The 24,406-nt window shown below is 40.9% G+C and overlaps 1 protein-coding gene across 1 annotated transcript in view; it reads right to left on the reverse strand.

Annotated features, from left to right (window-relative positions):
- LOC308121282 (protocadherin-15-like) overlaps positions 1 to 24,406 on the reverse strand; it is a gene marked incomplete at both ends in the record, with an annotated part of 142,274 nt that overhangs the window by 72,398 nt on the left and 45,470 nt on the right. The window contains 10 exons of the mRNA XM_080482446.1: positions 4,674 to 4,767; positions 8,845 to 8,924; positions 9,263 to 9,395; positions 10,312 to 10,505; positions 12,665 to 12,814; positions 15,542 to 15,676; positions 17,869 to 18,075; positions 20,966 to 21,078; positions 21,224 to 21,332; positions 24,214 to 24,384. Coding sequence (XP_080338572.1) covers positions 4,674 to 4,767; positions 8,845 to 8,924; positions 9,263 to 9,395; positions 10,312 to 10,505; positions 12,665 to 12,814; positions 15,542 to 15,676; positions 17,869 to 18,075; positions 20,966 to 21,078; positions 21,224 to 21,332; positions 24,214 to 24,384 — 1,386 coding nt within the window. The remainder of the gene's footprint in view (positions 1 to 4,673; positions 4,768 to 8,844; positions 8,925 to 9,262; positions 9,396 to 10,311; positions 10,506 to 12,664; positions 12,815 to 15,541; positions 15,677 to 17,868; positions 18,076 to 20,965; positions 21,079 to 21,223; positions 21,333 to 24,213; positions 24,385 to 24,406) is intronic.

Here is a 24,406-nt window from a genome sequence, read left to right on the forward strand (position 1 = left end):
ATTCATAGATGTAAGAACATGCTAAAAGCTTTCTGATTGTATAAAAATGGCATCATTTCAATCAACAAGCCAATGCTGAATAATGGGAAATTGAGGTGGTTTGTCAGAAAAACTATTACAATGCTTTCCAGCTGTGACACAGAAAGGGAATTGTGGACCCAGCAAACCAAGTGGAGCTTTTAAATTGAATTCATAAACATCCTATAGCCATCCCAAGGCCTGTGTGTGTACTGATTTCTCATCCATATTTATAACTGTGTACGCTGTCAGGTATGCAGCCGGGTGCTACTAGATATTATAGATATGCAAGTTCATTCTTACTTGACTCAGATTCTTTTCTGAATTCAAAATGGTCAAAGGGTATGGAATATAATTAAATTAGGGAAAACGAAATTGCTGCTAATAAAACGCTTCACTGCTTTCAAGGAAACATAATCAACTCTTTTCTAAAGGAAAGCTCAAAACAGTAACACCAACAAAAGGTCTAGCTGTGTGTATCGTATTCATCATTTATTGTATAAAGAACGATGGATCCATTTCCCACATAATTGTGAAGTTATGTATTGAAATTGTCACTCAGGAGAAGAATGAGCAAGGTCATTGAATGAAATTGAGAAGACAATTACTTAATCTTCCTTTGTAATAAGAAAGTTTTAACGCGCAAAAGATTCAGACGTCAATTACTCAACAAACACGGTTCTTGCATTGTATATGCTGCCATCATTGGACTTTTAAGTCATCCTAATGTTTGCAAACAACAGCATTGTGGTTGAAAATGCCCTCTACAGGACGGCACTGGTACAGATAATGGATGGATGTTTTTATGCAATGCCAAAGTCGTGTGAGACCAAAAAAAAATCGCCCGCAGCATCGTCAGAGGTGTTCTTTCATTTACGAGGCCAGCGTGGACCACTGTACTGCTTTTAACCTTCAAACAATGACACAGTAGCTACACATAGCACACTTCTATAAATCATCTTAGAAAGCGGCTGAATATGCACAATCTGTAATTTCTCAGCGCCCAGGGATGAACGTGTATGCAAATAATGGAGTAAATGGCCTCCACTGGGGGGGGGGCAATGGGTAGGGTGGAGTAGGAGTTGGCACTTATGTGAAGAAAAAAAACAACAAAAAAAACCTGAGGTTGGACAGAAGACAGCCGACAGAAGTTGCCCTGGTTGATGAGACGTTCACCACATGTCATAAAAAAAATGACCCAGTTAATGTCACCTTCATTTTACTGTCCATTGGGAAATCATCTACCATTGTTCGATATTTTTTTTCTTCTTCGAACTTCTGAGACATAATCAAGACCTTTAACGTGGTGACTGACATGGAAACTCAGTTTGAAAAAAGAAAAAAAAAAAGATTCTCTGTTGCTACTGCAATGTTAAAACTAAGATATAAGAAAAGGGAGTTCACAGTCAGTGGGTGCTGCTTATTTCTTTCTCATTTTACAGAAAACTTGAAGCCAATTAGTTTCTCCATCCTGGTGTGGCTGTTCCTATCAAAGCCAAAAATCCCACCTCTATGGACATGAGTGTGATTAATGAGCAGCAATTATTTATTTAACATAGAATATGGGGCTGTGTGATGTCTCTGCTTCGGTTTGCACCATCTGCACTTTGCCATTAAGTGACAGTCCAGAGCAGAAGCCATGTTGACGGGACTGACATGACCAGTCAGTTGTTTCTGCGCTCCTCTAAAGGAGACAACGATTTTCTTTCAGTTTGCTCGGAAGAATATTTTGAGGCGGGGTGTCCGAGTCTGCTCAGAATTTAAGATTAAACTACAAAGAAAATACAAATTCTGAATTTAGCACAGTGATGAGCACAAATTGTTCCATGTACCAGCAAATGAAGATGTAATGAGTTAATATTACCAAGAAAGGTTTGTGCATGTGCATACATGTCACCCTTCTAAAATAAAAGAAATCTGGTCCCCATGGAGAAAACAAGCCAAGGCAGTAGTTAAAGGTTAAAATTAGTCAAACACATTGTACAATAAGTAAATTGATGCAATTCAATGACATCAGAAACTATGGATAACCAGCCCAGACCACTCCTCATGAATTTGAGGACAAAACAGTTTAGGTTAGGGTAAGGAAATCAGGCTCACATTACAGAAACGCACCAAAAATTAGCGTCTGTGTGTGTGTGTGTGTGTGTGTGTGTGTGTGTGTGTGTGTGTGTGTGTGTGTGTGTGTGTGTGTGTGTGTGTGTGTGTGTGCAATTATCAATTTCTGGATCCAAAAACAAACCGACACTTTTTTATGTACAGTGGTTGAGGGTGAAGGTTCAACCGAGGAGCAAGTTGAATGCATTAATTCAAGGGAATGGACTGAACAAGATGGTGACGTAAGTGTGTGCGCGTGCGCGCGTGAGTGTGCACGTGTGTTTGACTATATTCAAAGAGAAGTAGCACCAGGGGGGGAAAATGGCTCGCTTCGCTCCTTGTGTCATGTTGCCATGACGACCCAAGTTCTGTGCTAATTACACATCCAAACCCCTGGTGTCCCAGTCCTTTTTTTTTCTTCTCTCCATCACTCTCAATGCCCTTTCTTTCCTCTCCGCCTGCGCTTATTTTGATCCCTTCCCTCCTTTCAGCCGTCCGTGCAGCTCTCTGCCGCACTGAGCGGGGTGCTCCACACTACCACACTCCGACAAACCTTTACTCCTCTCCCTCATTCAACTCCTTTCCTGTGGTGACAGGATTTCTTCAGAGCTGTGACATTTGGCTCACAGACATTCCTCCAGTAATTCCCTCCGTGGACAGGATCCCGCGCATACAATGTGCCAGTAAAGTGTGCTGGTCTGTACGTCCATCAATAATAAGGCAAAGAGCACTAGTTTGTGGTTCCCTCTTTTGGTGAGTTGCAGTCGTACAGACTCTTTATTTATTTGCTCTTTTCTCTCTGACCCTGTCACTGTCCATCTTCTTCTTCCCCTCCTGCTCTCGCCGTTACACTCCTGTCTCCTTTCACAGTCTTATTTGCTCTCACTCACTAACGCGGGAACAGCAGCTTCTCATCCAGCGCCACTTGAACGACACACCAGGCCTGCCAGTGGATGAAAAGGAGCTGTCGAAGTGAGTGTTTATGAGCGCCCAGGTGAGAGGGGGGCTATCAACATCACTCTTGTGACAGCTCATCAGCTAATGTTCATTACCGATCACACACAGCATCTTAAAAAGGAAACGGCAATTCACCTTTGCCTGGAACAGAGGCGGCTACAAAAACTGAGCCAACCGAGGTGAAGTCTAATTAAATTAAGACGGTTTATATGATTATCAGCTCTCAGTGGGAGACAAACACAGCCAACACTTGCTTCGGGTCTCCTGTTTCGCCAGGCTAAGTTACAAAAACATTGTCTGTAAAACACTGCAAGTTGACTACTCAAGTACCGACGAGACAGAAGTCATCATAAAGCACACTCAACCTATTGTACATGCCAATTTTAATTGGTAAGTCATGTAAAAACACTTGTATTTAGTCTTGAGCTCCGGAACACATTTATCAAGTTTGTCAGCTACTGGTGCGACAGAGGTAAGTCCAAATGTGTGGTCAATTTTTCTTCATTTACTGGACAAGAGGGATTTAAGTAAAACATGCTGCTAGTTGCATTTTGAGAAATGTAATATCCAGTATCTTCAGAGCAGGTACTTGTTAGGATCTGACTGTTTGGTTCTTTGGTTAGTTATGCTTATGTTCTGATTGTTTATTTTCACAAATTTCTAATTAGTGCAGTCTTGGTGAGGCTGTTCTCCTACACCGTGCATACTATACTCACTTTGTACACTGGAACAAAGTTACATTCTCTGAACCAACTGAACCAATTTGTTTGCTCAGACTGGAGGCATTATCAAGCTTCACCTCACTTTATCACTGTCTTTATTTAACTCAGATTGTATTAAAATGCTTCATAGTGTTGCATACAACTACTTTCAACAATTACTATATTATCATAACATAAAAATTATTATTTCTTTTTTATTATAGACTCACAAAACCGGTAGATGCCAGGATTCATCTACATGGCAAGCAGCAATGCCAGAACCTCCTTTGTGCACATAAAAAATACAAATTTACTTTTAACTTTTCACAAACACTTTGGTACTCCATGTGGCAGTAAAGTGCATTAACACTCATACAGGTTTCTTATTGCTCAGCTCTACTATAATTGACGAACGTTTGGCAATTGTTAAATACCTGGGGATTGGCAGTATTTCTCGTTCAAAGAGACGGTTACAACTTGTAGACTGACAGGCGCAAAAGTTACTGCAAAATGAACACAACTGGGTAAAAATATCCCCAACACAGTTGTACAGACTCTGGTTAGTTTGGAAACGGCTCCCATTAATCTGTGAGGAAGTCCCACTAAGGAACTCAGCAGGGTACCAAAGTCTCAAAAATTATCTTTTCTACATACAGATTGTGAGCTAAAATGAGCAGCCTGCCTTTATTATACTGCCACTGCAGTCATTTGAGACGGGACAAAAATGGTGCTCGGACAGATTTTCACTGTGTGTTACAAACAGAATTGCAATGTATTGACCTCTGAGTTGAAAAACTACCAAATATCCCTCAATTAATGAAATATTTGAGTCAGACGTGTTTAAAACTTTAGGAGATCATGAAGACGGAGGAATCAAGCAAATAGTTTTGTTTGTCTCACCCCTCCAGGGTTGCCATCAGATGCGGTGACAATCAGACGATACTGATCAGTGGTCTCTCTGTCCAGAGGCTTGCCCAGAAGTAGAAGTCCAATCCTGTTGAAGGAAGTGTCACAAAGGACAATCATCACATAATTTAATGTGCTCAACTCTTCTGATTCATCTTCACAGTGCTTTTGACAACAGGCCATTCTTGTTTTACAATTTGTAATAGTTTATGAATGATGCAATTGCAAGTGATGGGGAGGGCTGCACTTTAGAGTTTATTTACTTCCAGTTTTGACATTGTATAAAGCATGGTCACTGATCAAGGAGGATGCGTTCAGGGCGGAGAGCAGGTGGGAGTTTAAATGCTCCCACTCTGTCTTTTCTCTGTGTAGGCAGTCTCTTTCTCCCAGAGCACATGGACTACAGACAGCAAGATTCATGTTTTTCTTCTAATGACTGCAGCAGGCACACGAGCCCTCCTGCTCATTCACAAGGTATAATTTAGGCACTTCACTTTCCCCAACATAAAGTGTGGATGCCTTTCCATGCACAATGCTGGATTATTTTTGTTTGCACACAGGCGTGCTGCACACGTGGGCTTAAGTGGAGTCACATGCAAACACAGCCGCACACACTGCATGCAAAAAAACCCCAAAAAAACAATTTCACTGCCACACTCAGGAGAGCTTTTGCCAGAACCGGAAAGGGAAAGACGAATGCATCTGAACGCACCGCTAGATTAATGCCCGTCGCAATTCCCATATGTCCCCATCCCTTCCGCAGCCTTACTCCTTCACATTTCTAATTTAAAGCTCCTGTGGCCAAACAGTCCAACCAGAACCTGACCGTTACTTTTCCTCCTGCCTCTGCGGCACAATACCCATCAAAGTGTAACGCCTCATTTTAAAATCTGCCAGGCACATCACTGAAACCTCGATAATCATTGTCTATTTCTTTAAGCACCTGTCCCAAGTGACAGTGAGCGTGCCTATTTGAATCCACCAAACCCGATGGTCGGTGGTTCAGGAGGGCAAACGCAGATTTCTGAAACCGCGATAAAAATGCAGAGCACCATCCTTCACCCACTGGTTTCCTCATGTTTATTTATGCATAAGCAGGAGGGCAGAGAGTTGTCCACGCTGTGCTCTGTGAAGCTGAAGGTAGACCAAGCCAATATGAGAATATTATGATGATGGTGGTGATGATAATGATGATGATGCTGTACATTGATAACTGTCATAATTATAGTGAAATGGTGATCTGATGGTGATTATGATTAGGAAGATTAGGTGGCTGTGGGGAGTTTATGCCTCACTACAGCTGCGGTGTTGAACTACACTCCAGTGGCTGGGTCTGAAAGGTTCACTGATCGTGTGCGATAGTGCCTCGCCTCCTCTCCCCTGCCACCACAAATGAAAAGATGTTGTCAGATGTATGGGCCGCTGTTAACAGCGTCGTCTGGAGTGTCAGCGGCGAGGGTTACATGCTATCCATCTTAACCGCACTAATACTTGATCTTCCATTCCAGTCAGATCGTGTCGCTATATCGTCAACTAGATTTAATGCACACGGCATGAGCTCCAGGGGGCATGAATGTTTTACCTGAGGACATGTTAAAAGAGTAAACATGAGTTCTGATTTAAATTCAAAATCTAAATCTTCAATAACAGCTGACTTTCTGTCAGAGATTTTAAGATTGCAGATGCAATGAATGAGAATGACAAGCTCTTAGCTAAAACAAGAGGATCGTATGAAGGGAAATTCAAGTCTCTGTTCATTACTGATATCGATGGATAGATCACTGGCTTGTGTGCAAAATGCAAAATACATACTATGACTGAAGCCATTGAGAATAGTCATAGCATTCAACTCCAAGGTCAGAATACAAGACGTTGTTACCCCAGAAGAGTTAACTATGTCAGAACTTTTCCGGGTTCTGTAAAGTGGTCCAGAAGTTGGCCCGTTTCCGGAAAATGCCAAGCCACTTTTAGGAAATTCCTCACTTGTTTTTTTTTTTTTTTTTAAAAACAAAGTTTACCTTTGTTCGAGAAAGACAGAAGGCTGACAACTAGAAAACTCAGCAATTGTCAAAATGGGCATGTCCTCGTTCGTTAGCTTTGTATAACCTCATAAAGCAACAGAAAATTTCAGTTTTAAAAATGATGCTGCCATCAACATGCAGAGAAATGAGGTAGAGAGAAATCCATCGTTTCATACTGTGATAAGATCAAACTAACCCAGTTTCAGCTTGACTTGTGATGGTGGTTTCATCCTCCATCTGCCCTGTCCATGTATCAGAATGTCCTTTTGCAAGACCCGGAACCTTAAGCTGCTGGTGTGTAAACACCTTGCAATGCAGCCAGCCACATTTACTGACTGAAATCCATTTTCTCATGTACTTATAATATCTCATAATACGTTTATATTACACATAATGTCTTAATGGTGTTGTTTTCATAATTCTTCTAAAGTATCCTTTACATTTATCTCACAAAACTTCTTTGTTTTTACTTCTTGAAATAAGCATCTCCATTTCCTTCCAGTGCACAATCTATGCATAAGACACACAAAAATAGTATTTGGTGGAGGATGAGTAAACATAAAACATTTCCACCTCCCTTTGAGAGAGCTCATCCCATTTTAAAGACGTTTCAGACTGGAGAGCCCATTATTCATAATAGCTGGCTTGAAGCTGCCCCATACGTTGCCTGAATCTGAACATGCAGTAATGCGAGAATCTCTTCACTAAATCATATTGGACTTTTGAGGATTGAAAAATGAAGGAGTGGGGTAGAGCTCTGTATATTGCATACTCATCATATGCTATATCAGCACCTGCTTGAAGTTATTATATTGATAGGCTGCGGAGCGCTTGTGATAGGGCTGTAAAATTTCAGCCAAATGGAGAATGTCCTGAAGGAAAACATGTCTATTTATTTTAGGGGAGATTTCTGTCATATCTGGTTCCCGTGATTGCAGACGCAGTGGCAACATTAGCAGTCTCTCCCCATTTTAATTGCATCACTGTGTACCCCCCGACCATTAATACTACGAAAACAGAAGAGTAAACACTGCTACAAAAATACATTGAAATCCAAATACTGTGAAGCATAATAAGAGTAAACAAAAGGCGGGGATACAGTACTGCTGCACAGCTTGTCCTTGCAAAGCAGAGAGACTGAGGATGTAGCCTAAAAAGGCCTTAATCAATTAGTGAGAAACCTGTCTGGCAGGGCCGTGCGTTCTCAGTCTCTCCATGTCTCCCCCCTCCATATTTACTTGCTTATTTAATGGATGGAGGAAAAGAGAAAAAAAAAAAAAAATGGCCAATTTAATATTTCATGCCTTTTCCTTGCTCCGCATCAATGGCAGATTGAGACGGGTTTTCCAAATGTTGATCGTCTGCATGATATTTAAGTAAGGTATTTGAATTGCCTTTTCTTCTCAGAAATATTCAATCTTTTATGCTTTAACACATTAAGTCATGTACATGCTAATAAAAAACGTGCTACGAATCCTATTTCCTTAACAAGCACACAACTGCCCTTTTGAGACATGATCATCTATGGTATCCCATTAAAGCCGTGTTACTAACGTGTGTGTAAAGCTCAGCTTAATCCCGGTGTTGGCGGTTTGATTCTACCTGCCCATTTGTAGAAGCGTCCTTAAGCAAGATACTGAGGCTCAAGCTCTTCCTGAAGGTGTCGCAACACTTTGCATGGCAAACTCCACCACTAGTCATAGTGTATGAATGAATGAAATGGGTAAATGTAAGTATACCATCACCACCATTAACATAAAACATTCCTGTTAAAGACCAATTGCAAAATCGCCATTTTTGGTGTCATGAGTTCAATGCAGCAGTTAAAGAAAATGTACAAACTATGGCTTTGCGTTGTTGTAGAAACACTCCAACTAATGTCAGCATTTCAACAGTTCAACATACAGGGCTAAATCGATTCCCAGAAAAGTTTGATACAAGTTGGACTGTAGTCCAGAAAAGTATTCATTTATCAGCATTACTCCACATCGGTGTGCTTTGGACCAACCCCCCCCCCCCCCCCCCCCACACAAACACAAAAAACCTTTTTACAGTTTATCTTCAGGAACTTGCATGTCACTGCACTTTGAGCAGAGAAGTGAAAACATAAGAGAAAAAGTGAGCACAAGGCCAACCAGACTTACGTCTTAGAGAGGTTGAAGACGTTCTGGGAATCCCCACTCAAAATGCGGTATGTGATCGGATCATTTTCTCTGTCTGTGGCCTGAAGGAAAAAAAAAAAACAGAAATATGAAGGCCATATGGTACCATTAAAACTCAAGGATACAAGGTAGTGCAGGGTAGCAGCGAGCAAACTCGACTGGAATAAAAACAAGCATAATGCATGTTGGACAGCGAAATGTGGGGGAGAGGAAGAAGGTTGCTGATAAGGTGGCCAAACCGCACAGAATATCCAACCAGCTTCAACTCGTAGCACCAGACGCTAAAATGTAAAACTACAATATATTTAAAACTTTTGTATTCTTTTTGTTTTCAATCTCTCAATTTCACAAGTAGCAAGACTTTTGACAATCCCATTGCGACGGATGCACGCTAACTCACCTGCAGATTGAGAAGAATAGCTCCTATCCTCATGGCTTCACTGACTTCCAGGTTGTAGGTGAGCAGAGGGAAGCGTGGAGGGCTCTGATTGTTTGGGGGTAAAACCTCAATGTAGACTGTGGTGATGGAGCTCCTAGTAGCAAGAAAAGACACACACAAGCTCAATTACAGCATCCGTTACTATTCGACGACCTGTTGAAAGCGTGCTTTGCCCACAGCCCACATATACGATGCTGTATCAAAAACAAAAGGGATGTGGTTGCATTATTCTTCCAGGTCCACAACGGTGTGATGGATGTTTCTTCATACACCAAAATGTCAAAGACAAAACAACCCTCTCATTCATGATTTGTTCATGAGTGTCTTGTTCTCAGTTGTTCACAGCGGCACGCATGAAAATGGAACTGACGGAGTCAATTATTTATTCATTTGATGTCCTTTGTTGAACTGCTGTGAAGGAACCTGCTCTGTAAGACGACTTGACAGGAGCAGTGAAGTAACCATTGTGTCTTGATGTTAACCTGAAGCCTGGGTTGTTAAAATATGTCAGAACCGATTCCACTTCCACTTGGTGAAATCAAAAAGGACCTCTAATCCATCATCAATTACAGTGTCATACACTCTGTGAAGGGATCTGAAGTACTTTTCTTTTGCAGAGAAAAAAAAACTAAACAAAAACATCTCTGCTTTTTAATTAGAGCGCCAAGAAAAGAGACAAAGCATGAAACAATTCACACTTTCACTCACAGCAGTGGATCAGAAATGCAACTTCTCCATAATTTAGTTCAGAGAAAACTCTCTCGGTCATTTAGAAGCTACATTGAGAATAATTATGAGTGCATATTAAATTAAATAACGCTTGTAAAATAATACTTGCTTGGTGCATCACCGCACTGCAACTTGAGAGAAGATAAAAAATAAACAGACGAACGCAAATAATTTCATAAAGTGCATATTATATTGATGACAATCAAAAAAAAAAAAACACATTGTTTACTGTTCAGAGGAAACACCCAGGAGAATATTAACAAGGTGCAAAGCAGTTCTACCTTCTCTGGGTCTCGGGTGCATTGTCTGAGGCCTTGACAGTAAGTGCGTAAGAGCGTCCCACAGTTAATGTGACACCAGGAGCCATAGTGATGCGTCCAGTGCGATTACTGATGATGAAGTCTCCTTGGGCACCAGCCAGGATCTCATAGGTCACCAAACCATTCAACCCCTCATCTGCATCCACTGCTGTTAACTGAAAGACAAAGAAAGAGATTAATCCCTATATAAATAACGTTGCTCATGATCATGGAATTAACCACTTCTCTTTAATCAAACAAGTCAGTAACAGCAGACAAATAAATTTAAGCACGTTGACATGGTGAAGCAAACCTGCAGTAAAAAAAAAAGAAAGAAAAAAAAAAAGAATTAGGATGAAAGATGATTTAAGTGGCACTAAATCTGGTAAGGCTATTGCAATTTCAGAAACTGATGCCTTTCGATGCGAGACTGGAGGAGAATGGTCAATCTGTTTCGCCATGATAGAAATGAGACTGCGACCACTTGTTATAATCAAGGTATGCTGAAATGCCTTCAGAAATAGTGCAGATTGGCGATTGCAAGAGAAGACCAGACACGGTGCTAAGAAAAGAAAACTGAGGCTACAAACACACTAATCAAAGCTGGATAACAAAAAAATGGCCTGAAAGGTCTTGAATTCTGCTGTGATGTTTGAATGACTGAAGAGCCGGAATAGGGCGTAAAGAGCATGAAAGCACGGACCATCTTGCCATATATCAATAGTTCAATTTTTTTGTTTGTTTGTTTTCTTTTTTACCAGAAAGATGTCCCACCAGGCCACAAAGATGAAATCACCACAGACACATTTCTGAAAAAGGACAGTGAACTACCTGGAATCAAACGCGGAAGTACAGCCAACAAGCGTGAGCCACCTACATCATCATATCATGTCAATAAGGACCAGCATCTCTGAGGAATGTTCCCAGCACCTTTTGAAATCTTGGCCACTAAAAGTAGATTCAACCTGGTACTAGCCTGGTGCTCCCAATGTGATCAGACACGTGCCATTTCTCAGAGAATAGCTTTAATCAATAGCAAGAGATAATACACTGGAAACCACGTGATGCACCGCTGTAGCTGACCTAATGTTTACATGACCTTTGTTTCATGTACAGGCAGATGGAAAATAATGATATTTAGCTGAAAGCATACATGTTAGTGATGTTGTAATAAGATAAAGATCCATGCAAGTGACTGCAGGTTAGGTGACCCTAATAGTAATTTATTGTTAGGATTGGTTGGAATCAACTATATATTCATGACAGCAGTTGGTTTCGATTCTTCTTTAGAAGTAAATTGAAATGTGTCTCATACAAATATATAACTTCTTTCATGCCCCCTTATCAAATGATTAGAGAAACTACCATTCCCTTCAATCCCATTATTTAGGGCATCCCGCTGCTTGTAATTATGAGCCCTCATGGTGCAGTTGGCTTCATATCTTTAAGGCCTTGAAACTTTAATCCAAGCTACCCCAGCCCCCTTTTTTCATGCTCCTGACGTTGAAGTAAAAGTTGTAGCATCAAATAAGCAGCTGCATTCTCCGAGGGCCCGCGACTCTCATAAACGGCTTATAAAAATCGGTTAGGCGGTCATACCAAACACTCCCTGAACCCCGTCTTCATTTCAGGGAGAGTGAAATGGCTGTTTTTTTCCGAAACCGATTAAACCTGACCTTTTCAGTGTCTGACATTTGTTTTGCTTTTTGTAAGGAAGAGGCTATGCTGAGAGGAGAGGACAGATCAGCTGCAAGATCAGGCCCCAACTACCAAATTAGAGACAATGAAATAATAGAACTCCCCACACTTACATTAAAATGGGCTGAGGGATTCAATGAGGACTGAAAACAACAGCCTTGAAGTAAACTGTGCTGCTCCTATCCTCACATCCTCACCCCCTGTATGTTTTTTTTTTTTTTTTTGCATCAGCATGTTTGGTGTTGCAGCGAAGGGAAAGCAATTCATTTAAATATTACAAGCTAGTAGACACATAAAATCTATATTTCCTGTGTTCCCAATAAACAACAATAACTCCAACTGAATTATGTAAAAAAAATGGCCATTCCCAATGTTTTCCACTCTGAGTTCCACAGACTCAACTGTCGGACTCGTCTGTCACGACTGCAAATGAATTGAAGGGAAGTGTTCCAGAGGTCCGCCTGTCAACAGGATGCACTGATTGTTGTGCTTATTTGCTTTGAGCGTGAAAGAACATGTGTGAGAGAGATTCAGCCTGATGGGGACAAAGACGGAGGCGGAAAAGAGAGCGCCAGAGGAAAAGACCAAAGGAAACGGAGGACGGCGAGAGAGAGAGGACAATTGTTGAATTGATTACCTGGAGTACCGTCTCCCCGGGCTGCATGTCCGTGAAGACTTCCACGCTGTAGGAGACTTCTGCAAACGTGGGCGTGTTGTCATTGGCATCAATGACCAGGATGTTGACAGTCACCGGACTGCTCTGCTGGACGCCATCTGATGCCACCATCTGCAAACACAAGTGAGGAAAATATTTGTTGTGGCTTTAGGAACTGGAGACAAGTAAACAGAGTCCACTCGCTTTCAGGATGTGCTTTTGACTTTGATGAGATGAATGTCAAACAACAGCACATTTCTTCCCAACATAATAACATCACTCGTACGCCGCCTTTTGTGCATGCTCATTTTTCATTCCCTTTACATTATAAGAGCGCTCGGAGACTGTTGGAATGAAAGACAAACTAAGCAAACTAGATGTTGGCTTGTCCCTGGTGGCTCAGATCAACAGTATTTGGAAAGTGGGAAAATAGACTGAGTGGAAAAACAAATGAAGTTTACTACAAGCGGGAGGCTATCTAAACAACAACTGTGTCGGTCGCATTGCAATGCATTATTTCTGTGATGGGAAACTGCTTCTCCTCTTCAGGAATTTTCACTCTAAAAAAGAAAATGACACATCTCGCTGGTTGTTCTGTACATCAGGAATATGGCGTAGAAACTAAACATTAAGTAAAGCGGTTGAACAGAAATGCAGAGTGTATATGACATTGGTTTTCGGTCCAATCGAAATATGTTTCTGTTCTACGGCCGAGTCAAATAGAATGTATTTTTTATAGGAACCAAAACAACTGATTTGATTTTACTGAATCATTTAAACTGGATAGAGGCACTCGTATATGTGTAAATATTGAGTAATACTAAATCCTACCTGACTGCTTATCTCCCTTTCCTTCTCGTTCATGCACAAGCAATAAGTAGGCAAACAAAACAAACACCAAAAAATAAAAAATAATAATAATCTTTGAAGGCTTATATCTATCTAAATTGAATCAGTGTGCCCCTCTAATTCCAGTCTAGTGTATACAAAGAAATAATAAATTAATTTGCTTGTACCAGTTCCACAAAGACACAATTTCTTAATACCATTCCCTGAAATAACATGATTCACATAAAAGCCACAGCACAACCTTCAAAGCCTGTATACAACTCTAAAGTAAACATTATGTTAACAAGCTTTTAGCGGGAACTTGCCAGGTTTTACATTTATGAAAATGTCTGATATTATCACCAATTTGGTCTACAGCTACAACGCTTTATGTTCAGTTTTGTAAACAAGTTTCATTCGCTTTATGTCGAGCACTGAAGGAAAACATCACACTCATGCATTGGGTTAACTGTGACTAACATTTGGACGCACAAAATAATGGCAACACATATTCTTTTGTACACAAAATGAGTGAAGTTGCCCTGCAGACTTTTATTGACATAGTTTGTAACAATTATGCGTCATATAAAGTCGAGGACTTTTTAATTTTAGCATTCTTAAAGAGCTGCAAAACTACTGTTTACATGTGGAAAAACTAACAAAAAAGCCCCCCAAAAAACCCAACACAGCAACATTGCATGGATTGACATCTAGATAGACAAAAAAAAAAAAAAGTATATTCTTTCTACCAAATTTATGACAACAAGATTTGAAAATACCCATCCAAACACATATTTGAACAGTGTTATTTTACGCAGCCCACAGCAGATGATTGATGAGTGGGATGTGTGACGCGAGCCTAATCCTACCCCAAAGTAATTTAAGAAAGCATACACTGGTGTTAATATATGTATATGAATCTTACTATTAGAGTTGAAAAAAACAAAACAATACACATTTTGTGAAAATGGACTACTGCATGGATGGTAAGTTTCTTAAATGATTAAAAAACTGCATTTTAAGCAATCTAACATGAAGCTGCTTTAAAATTCAATTTATTTCAAGCAGGTCTTCACAACAAAGCACCAATTACAAAGTAACCATCTCATGCCACTACATTCAAATAAGCGACAGATACAAAAAGAGGAAAGAACAAATTGTAAATAACTTGTGTTTCTTTAGTCCTTTATAACACAGAGATCCACAACACTGTACCCATCAAAACAAAACACTTGGTGCAGTTGCAAGTCTGCTGACTCTGTGTCATGCATTGAACCTTAGGGGTTCCTGCTTAATTCAGATATGTACCAGAGCACAATTCAGTCAAATTCCTGCAGGTTGAGTCCCCTGATTGGTAAAAGACCACAGGCTTCCTGCTACTATTTTCTATGTGCACACATACACTGAGACGAAACATACGATGACCTTCTAAAATAGATTCCAGCTTTTTAAGACCACAATGAAGGATGTCGAAGAATGTAGTTGGTCAATAGCCTAAAATTCAATATTTATCTCTGTACGTTCTGCTGTAAGGAGGTGGACTCCAGGTTACTGGTTATGCACTCCCCCTGTCGGAGCAGTAAGGGGCCATGGCTACAAGGGGCTACATGGACCATGGAAATCATAGTCCATGTAGCCCCCCCCCCGCCATGTCAACATGAGACACCTGTGTTAATTTTCTAACATCAAATAAACTCGACTGTCTGAGTCCAAGTTGACTTGCTATTTGACCAGTAATAAAGGTCATACTGCTGTGGAAGTGTCAGGTCAGCTTTGCGTCTACAGTTCTTTCTTAGTACAGCGCTAACCTGTGTCTTCTATTAATATACACCAAATCAGAGATGTAGGTCACAGGGCTAGAGTGCCATCTTGCAGATAGTTATTTTATTTATTTTCCACAATTTCCCATATGCAAAGATGATTTTGATATATGCATGAATTTGCTAAATTGTGGAAAAATGGACCCCCAAAAAAGCTTGGAGATTATCGTGTTGGGGTCCAATCTCTGGTTCCACGGAGTAGGAGGCCTACCGTAAAAGTATAGGCCATCTGTTTCTCCCGGTCCACAGGTTTGAGGAGCTTCAGGTGGCGGGTTATCCCAGTTGGGGTCAGGCCGAAGATCGTGTTGTAGTCATCCAAAGTAATCTTCACCATGGGATCTTTCGTCTTCCAACAGAAAGATATACAAAGAGAGACATGTTACTATGGAGACATGAACTTATTTTTTCTTTCTTGAGAGGACACAGCTGTGGGGATATGAAAACCTATCAGAGTACATTTTGATCGGCCCCAGACACAGAAAAGTAATCTGCTGGCAGGTCCTGTGCCTGTCCTCAGAAGAAACTGAAGAAGGAGCTGAGAATAAAGCTGTAAACTATCCTTTTGACATTGTGGTGTCAGTAACCCATCAATGCTCTGGACATGATTGTATCGAAAGAAAAGGGGATGAAAGTGAATGACAGTTTCTATCATAAGAAAAATTATCGAAAACATATAGGTTTTACGACCTGCCTGGGGTTGTGCAAAAAGCTCTAACCAGGGCAATTTACTGAAGACGTATCATCACTGCAGTGTGAACAAATACACTTGAAGTCCATTGTGTTCCTTTGCTGCAAGTCGCCTTCGATTCACGTCCATCAAGGAGTCCTCTTAAGAGAGTTTGGTAAACATCAAGACTGGGTGGCTTATTGATTTTGTTATCTCTGCTTCCGCTTCACTTTGATTTGTTAATCTTCTTCAAAGACCCAGCAAAGCTATATTTTGAAAGATGAACTAACGGGAGCTATTATTTGTGTTGGTGGAGCTGGTGTGCAATAATAAAGTGTTTTTATCGTTCATTCCATCAGCACAGTCAATGTATTGAATTAAAACATGCATATGGCTACTCATACACACGTATTATTGGGGCTTTTCAAATAACATACTACATTTTCTAGTACTTTATAACATATTAAAAGACATAACCAAAACCATAATCCTAACCTCATTAAAATATTATCTCAAATACATGCCTCTGTGTGCTTCCACACAACAGGTTTTACCAGAACGATACTAATATGTCCAAAAATAAAAACATCCTCCACACGCACGCACGCACGCACACACACACACACACACAGCTTTTTGTGAAATTGCAACCTTCATCTGGATGAAGTGCATTAGGTTTGACTTAAGGAAACGCTGGAAATATCAATCTGCATACAAAGAAAGCAAGCACTTCAAAACAAGTAACACACTCCAAATGCACACTCCCCTTAAGACTCCCAAATATGTTGATATGTATAAACAAGATCTTTGCACACATGCATCATTACTGGAGATCTGCTTGGCATTTCAGTCATTGTTTAGAGAATGTTGAGGGAACAAAACCATGTAATTTCTCCAATAATGTTCTCGAAAATAGAGAGACAGAGTTGATAATTAAGCGTTGAAGATGCATGCATTAACAGCAGGGATGTCCTGAGTCAACGTGCAGAAAGTGGATGGCGCTCAAGAAGGCTTTTCTTTTTTAAAAACAAAAAAAAACTATCCAATTCTGATCCTTTTTTTTTTTATATATTAAATTATCGTGCTGTAGGAATAAGAGCTGTTGAAACAACCTGATTCTGTTGTGTTGAAACATCCCTCACAGCATTGGGGGCCAAACAAATAGCAAATATTTCTTGTCAAATTATATGCACAATGACATTGTGCCACAGCTGGCACATTGTGTGCTTATCAGGTACAAACACACAAACAAAATAAATGAACATTCAGTGATTTGTTGAGAAGTGCCGATCAAGAGGAGGTCACCCAACAAGTAAATAAAAATAGGTGGGACATCATATCAATCAATTATAGCTGTGCTGCAGGTTAAATGCAGTGAGCTCATAAATATCTGCCTTCAATTTGTTCTACTGATGTCAATACAGGCCAAATAACTAAGTGCTGACAGTACAACGGTATTATGCAGGAAAACATAATGGATTAAACCCAGTACCACAGCATATCCAATATCAAAAAATGCAGCATTTCAGAGATTAAAAGCAAAAAATGGATCAGGACATCCCTGTATTAAAATGTGTTTGTTTGTGTATGTCACTGTATCTAAAAACAACCCTTTTACCTACAGGTGTATCACCAGGAGCCAGCTACAAGAAACAAACAAACAAACAAAAAAATACAGCAGGGAAATGACTTGTGAGCAAGCAACTTTTTGCGAGGACAAAATGCAAACATGTGATGGAATGCGGTCATTCAAAAAAACTACTATATAAAACAAAAACATCAAATACAAGTGCTTTGTGCTTGAGTGGACACATGCATGGGTGGCCACGAGTAAAGCTGATAAAGGCTTTTTTTTCTCTCTCTCTCTGTACCTCCTCAATGTCATTATCCAAAGCAATGATTCCCAGGGGGGCGGTGAGGTTGGCACTGGCTGAGATAGTCGTACCCACTGGGGAGGACTCACTCACGTAGCCCTGATAGGTGGCAAACTGGAAATATGGTGCCTGGTTGTTCTCATCCAGGATTTCAATAATGAGGTCGGCATAGGCTGGGAGGGGGTGACCGTTGTCCTGTTCAGCCTGGATGAAAAAAAAGAAGAAAAACAAAAAGAAAGGAAGGTCATAGAAAGCGAAACCTGAAGAGAATAATGCCGCTGGTGACTTCCAACTCCTATGCAGACACAGGGAAAGAAAAAGGCGCCATCTCTCCATGTGCCATTTCAATTATAAAAAGAAGCTATATTGACTAAATTCAATCAGGGGTCCACTTAGGATAAGGACTAAGTAATTACCCAGGCCCTTAATGCAAATACCATAATTTGTAGGAGAAAGGCAGTAATTAGTGACTCCCATTCTCTGTTAAATATGTGACCAGTTACAGAAAGAGCCGTAGTGGAAAATTCACAAGTTAGTACCAGAATTAAACACTCTACTATCAAATCAATACAGTTGCTTTGATTCCTGGCTCCCATTCAGTACTGAGAGGAAAAATTAACTCAAGAAAATGCTGTAGGAGTCTGTACAATGCCTTTTTTGTCTGAAAAAGCCAGAGAGTGCAGTATAAAATCATGGAATACACCTCACTCATTCAACATATGATAATATTATTAAATGTCAAAATACAAATCAGAGGCAAGTTTGCTCCAGCAATAGTTCAAATCTCTATTGCTACTAGGGAGAATCAAGAAGTTCCCTCAACCTAATACCAAAATACTGGAACATGCAGTTCCAGCGGACATAATAAATGTTCCAAACCAGAAAACTCATAAATCCCCAGAGCTCTACACCTGCATCCAAAATGAATCAGTGTTTATGCCACATACTGTGAAACAGGAATTGGATGGTACCAAACTGTAGCAATCAGCACAATGTAAACACTTCTTCCCTGTCGTTTACCAGCAGAGTTCGGTGGGTACATAACTGCCTCAGAAACGCAGTACATTTTCCCAAATCGAGGTGTGTGTTGTCTCAGCTGTTCAAACTGTCCAAAAACCTGAACAAGCTGTACATAAACCTGAGTTGCATCTAACAGTAGCGCTGCCCACAAAGACCAAACCCAGTGAATATGGTCTGGTCAAGCTGTCGCAACAATCTTCCTCCTCCCAGGCAGACATGTCACTGCTGCCTCCCACACTGGGATACTTCAGGAGCATTAAGGCTTTGAAAATACAGATGGAGAGGGAGACTGAGGCGACATCAGTTTAAGCCATGACCTGGAACTAATTCTGCACATTAGCTCAATTTCACTGGGCTTGTGTTGCAGTGAACCGATAGCAACAAAATACACTTGTTCTGCTAAATGGCAAAGCATCAGGGGCCAAACAACTCTGTAATTTCATGTTTATAGGCTCGTGTGTTTATCCTTCCACAAAAGAGCCCTGAAACACATTCCACACCTGTTATTATTTCCATCACAATACTATCATTGCCTAACATCTCCATCCTCACTCCCTTATCTGAGTGATAATAAAGACCACCCACACCATGCTGACACAGAGATCCAATCTGCTCACGAAAACATCGCAGGAAACGAGAATGTCAGTGACAGACATTAGGTGTCTGGATGTTCTCGCTTTTTCTCGACACACAGAGGGGCACATGCATTTTTTCGGAGGGAGGACAGGGAGTAATAGACAGGGTGTGGGATTACGGTGTTCCCCTGTGAATCAGCTCTTTAGCAGTGTCCCAATTTCAGGGAGGCAGTGCTAAATGACCTGTTCTCCACTGCTACAATGCTCATGCCTGCAGGATTTTCACTGCTTACAAAAGTCACTGTTCATCACTCAATCCTAATTTCTGCGACCCAATACCATCATTGTTTAGCTTTATACTCAATCTGCTGTGTTCTTCCCCCCCCCCCCTATTTTATAAACTATTCTTCTCCATCCCCATCTGCCTGTGCCACTTGTCGTCATTCTACCCTCATCATTTCGGTGGGTGTGCCTCCATCAGGGTCAGTGATGACTTTTAAACAACAACAGATGTGCTTTCTGAAGTATGCTCCAGAGTCTCTAGCACATTTCAGCACTAGCTCGCCTGACACATTAGCTATCTACACCACATCCTGTGCTGTATCAGTGTACTCTCCAGATACCACAGTCTAATTCTCACTTCCCTGCTCCTCTGAGTTCTTCAGCTATGGTTCCACCTACTCTCTCTATGACTCCGGTAGATAAGACTCCTACCATCTCTCACACACATCTCTCTATCAATCTTATTCTTTTCCTGCCTCCCCTTTGAACTCTTTTCCTTCCTCTAGCTATGCACAATCCTCTCAAAGACATGCAAAGTGCCTCTCATATGATCAACCTTACCTTCCTCTCATCTCTGTGCTCCCCAGCTATCCTGGTAAAGAGCGAGTTACACGGCGCTCAGAGGCGTCGAGAGGTTAGTGATGGGTAGATGGAAAGTTCATCTGCACTGCTGCTCTGCACCAGCAGCGCCGAGGCACTCTAACTCTGCTCTAAATTAGGATTCATGAGTGAGCAGGAGCCTATCCTTCTGCTAAGTCCCTAAATCATAACATCTTTTTCACCACTATCTCATCAACTGCCAAAGATAAGGTTAATGGCCTTCAGGGACTGAGAGCTATGTTGGTATGGGCGCAAGAATGCATGCTCAAGTCATGAAGATAAGAGTTAAACCTTATGACCATCAGGAAAAAAAAAAAAAAGTCAGGATGTTAAATCAAACAGCCCTCAGCTGACAACGGCAGATGAAGAAGTGCAATTAATTTTAATTTGGGCTGAACCCATGACACAGATAATTAAACTCCATCATGTTCAGTGTTTTGTTTTGTTTTTTCACGTTTTGTTTTTCACCATTTTTGTAAGTCCGTGCTTGTCTGAAAGTTTAAGTTAATTCGTGACAAATTATGTTAATGTCAGTTGGCTTCAGGAAAATGTTAAAGAAGAAAAAAAAGTGTGGAAATGCAACAATAAATGAGAGTCAAATGTCATCTTTTTTTTACCTTGATGATGAGTGTGAACCTCTGGTATAAGTCCCTGCTAATTGGTTGCAGGACGTACAACTCTGCAGTGGTTTTATTCAGGGCAAAATACGCTGGATACGTGGCTGGATGCCCTGAAAAAAGAAAAAAGAAAAATAATACCATTTACGTTATCATCAAAAAGACCAGACTGAACACTTAGAAGAAGAGTCGTCACATACCAAATGAACAGAAGAGCCTTAAATGTATAAAATCAATGAAGATATGTGATGAACCTACCAACAAGGATGTAGTAGAGAATGCCTGGTCTGTCTGATGGAGGCTGTATGTTTCTGTCCATGTCCACGGCCCGAATCGAAGGGGTCACATTTAGTGGATTCAGTTTGCTCTGCAAAAAAGAAGTGTGGGTGTGAGTCAATAACACAGCAAAGCAATCAGAATGCAAATGTGTTCATTTTCTGTTTATTATGTTGCAACGCAGACGGTGTCCTGAAATAACTTAGGAGGGCATTTCTATTGACGGGAAGGAATTCTGGTGTCCCCTCAACCGACAGACAGACGCTACAAGTGGTTTATACACTTTGAAAAGAAGAATTCAGATCAAATACTTGTTTTAGTGTGTGTTAAAAAAACAACAACAACAAAAAAAAGCCCTGAAGCTCATCTCAGTGATCAAAATAGAAACAGTTTTTAAAACAATCAGCACTGCTGATGTGGGCACTCTATGTTCTTTAGGACACTGCCCACTTAACAAGGTACTGCATAATTATGAGTGAGTACTTACAATGAGTAATTGCAATACACTTCTAATTGGCATTCTTCTACATAAGCCTCATCGTGTCGCACATCACAGACCGTGTCACACCTCTCTGCGTCTGTTTTTGCAAGACATTACTGCTGTTAATTGCTCCGCTTCTGCCTTCGCTGTTTTACACCAACATCTGGATAGGTGAGAATATGTTTAGCACGTCACTTTTAACAATGCTGGTCCGCAGGCCAAAAAGGTCTCCATATGGCTGACAACAGTATGTGCATGTATGCTAAGAGGTGTGTGCCAAACTTTTGTAGCGTAGATACGCACATGGCTAACAGCTCACGAGCAGAAGAATCCCTCCCTCTGGGGGGGTATTTATATCCCTCAGCTCTGGAGTAATCCTTGCACCCCTCCCCTACCAGCCCTCTCGCTTTTACAATGTCTGGAGGTGCGCTAAATCAAATCTCCCTAGCTCTGCACAATGATGATTAGCTATAATACCCTCCTCCAGCAGTCATTATCCAGGGGACTCCAGAGCCCACATTATATCCCCCCAGGGCAAAAAATAAATACAGATCAACTTAATAATGCCTGTCTAGCCATTGTGATTAATTATAATACACTCATCAATTATGAGAAGACAAATCTCTCAGTGGATAGACATGTTAGCATAATGATAACACTGCAGAATGGAGAAAAATCGGAGACCAGCAAAAAGTCACAAAAAAAAATAAAAAGCAAAACCAATATAGGTAATTCTTCCAAAACCGCTATGAAATATATACCACAGTGTTGAGGGTTGCCAAATGAAAAGCAAATAGGAATTAATCATAATAAAACAAAAGCAATACATCGTCAAGATTATGGAAAAACTATCCAAGAAATGCTTGTTTTTGATGAGCATGTATAGGACAAATATTGCTGTTGCGTCTGTCAGTACAGCTTTAGGAGAATGAAGCTATGCTTTTTAATGGTTAAAAAAAACCCTGCTAAACAGGGAAAAATGCCAACATTTCACTAACTAATGAAAAAGCGCTGGTTTGTGCAGCAGGTGCTCCCAGGTCCTGCATACTTAGCAGTCTGCAAAGCTTTTATCATAAATTATACATCACACTGGCTACCTCTGAATGAAAAGTCTGGACAAACAACTGTGAATCACTGTGAGCTTCCCCCAATCCCAGCATAAAATATGCACATACAAACGGCGCATACACACAGTCGGCACACTCGATGTATATTTTGAGTGACTCTCCATTTTCGCGTGACACAATCTACACCGTTTCATTTTCTCGGTCAACCTCCCACTGTGCCTCCATTGTAGCTGTTTATGTCATTCAGTTCCTCTCTGTGTTGCATCAATTCAATTTAGCTCTGTTCATCTCCAAAGTTCGAAATATGTCACTTCCGTAAGCATAAGCTGCACTTGATGCAATTTTTCTTTCACAATACAGCCCCAGAGTACTATTCTTAGCAAAATGTCCACTATGTCATCACACTCAACTTAGTAAAACTGTAAATTGGGTTGTTAGTCGACAACAAACAACAACAATAAAAGGACTTGGCAGATTTGGGAAGCGATCCCTCTCATTATAAACATTGAAAAGATCTTGTAATGAAGTAATCCTCTCAAAATGAATACAAGTAGTGCTTTGAAAATCGAGACATCATGGTTTTGTGCATTTTTGGGGCCGTTCAGCCTGTCTGATTCGCTCCACACATCCCCAGTGTTTGTACTGGGAAACAAAGGGAACGCTCCACCTACGGGACGCCTGCTGAGATTTAAACTTTGCTGCTTAGAGGACGCCACAGTGTCAACCCAAATCCAGTCAAGTTTAGTAAATCCAATCAAATCCAATCCAGACTACTCCAGTCCAATTCTACTCAGTTCAATACTGCTCAATCTTATGTAATCCAGTCTAGTCTAGACTACTGATGAGGGATCTGTTATATAGCTAAAAACTTCAGAACGGCTCCTCATTCAGCTGGCCCTTGAGGGGAATCAACTAGCTAAGTCGTCCAGTCGAGTTCAGTAATTCAGGCCAATTCATTGTACTGATCATTTCATGCATGCGCAATAAATACACACAGAAGAAGCACCGCTGTTTGCAAGCCAGACTCTTTATCTCTCATGGTCAGCTGTGTTACCACCCTCCCCTCTCTGTTTCGGGCTTCTATGAATTCCGGTGGTGTTTAGCTGTCATCCCAGGTCAAATCAGCCGTCAGCTCTAATTGCCAGTACAACAGACCATAAAATGCCTCTGGAATTGCCATGCTGAGACAAAGTAGCACCGTGTACTCTGCCTCCAGGTGGGGAGGCAGAAACAAGGTGTAAGCAGACAATTAAGGCATTAAAAAGGTGTAGCATTGCCTTGATTCGAGGGGTAACAAGAAACAATGCATCACACGCACGTAGCCTGCATCTTTGAAACCACACATTTACAAAAGTATGAAACCTGTCAGAATGACCTTGTAGAACAACAGCATGTTCACACTCAGTTGTCTGCCTGGTTCTTACCGGTTCAGTGAATTCAGGGATAGCAGCACGGTAAGTGAGGGGGTTGCAGTCACGAGTGTTGTTCACCAAAACGCACGGCAGGAACATGGGGCCCAGGTCGTCTCCATCCAGGACATCCACAGTCAGCGTTGTGGTGACCGACCGTCTGTTGGGAGGGTACGGAGCTCGATCCTGGAAGACAAACGAACACTTT

This window comes from Lipophrys pholis, assembly GCF_963383615.2.
Source record: "Lipophrys pholis genome assembly, chromosome: 15".
NCBI lineage: Eukaryota > Metazoa > Chordata > Actinopteri > Blenniiformes > Blenniidae > Lipophrys > Lipophrys pholis.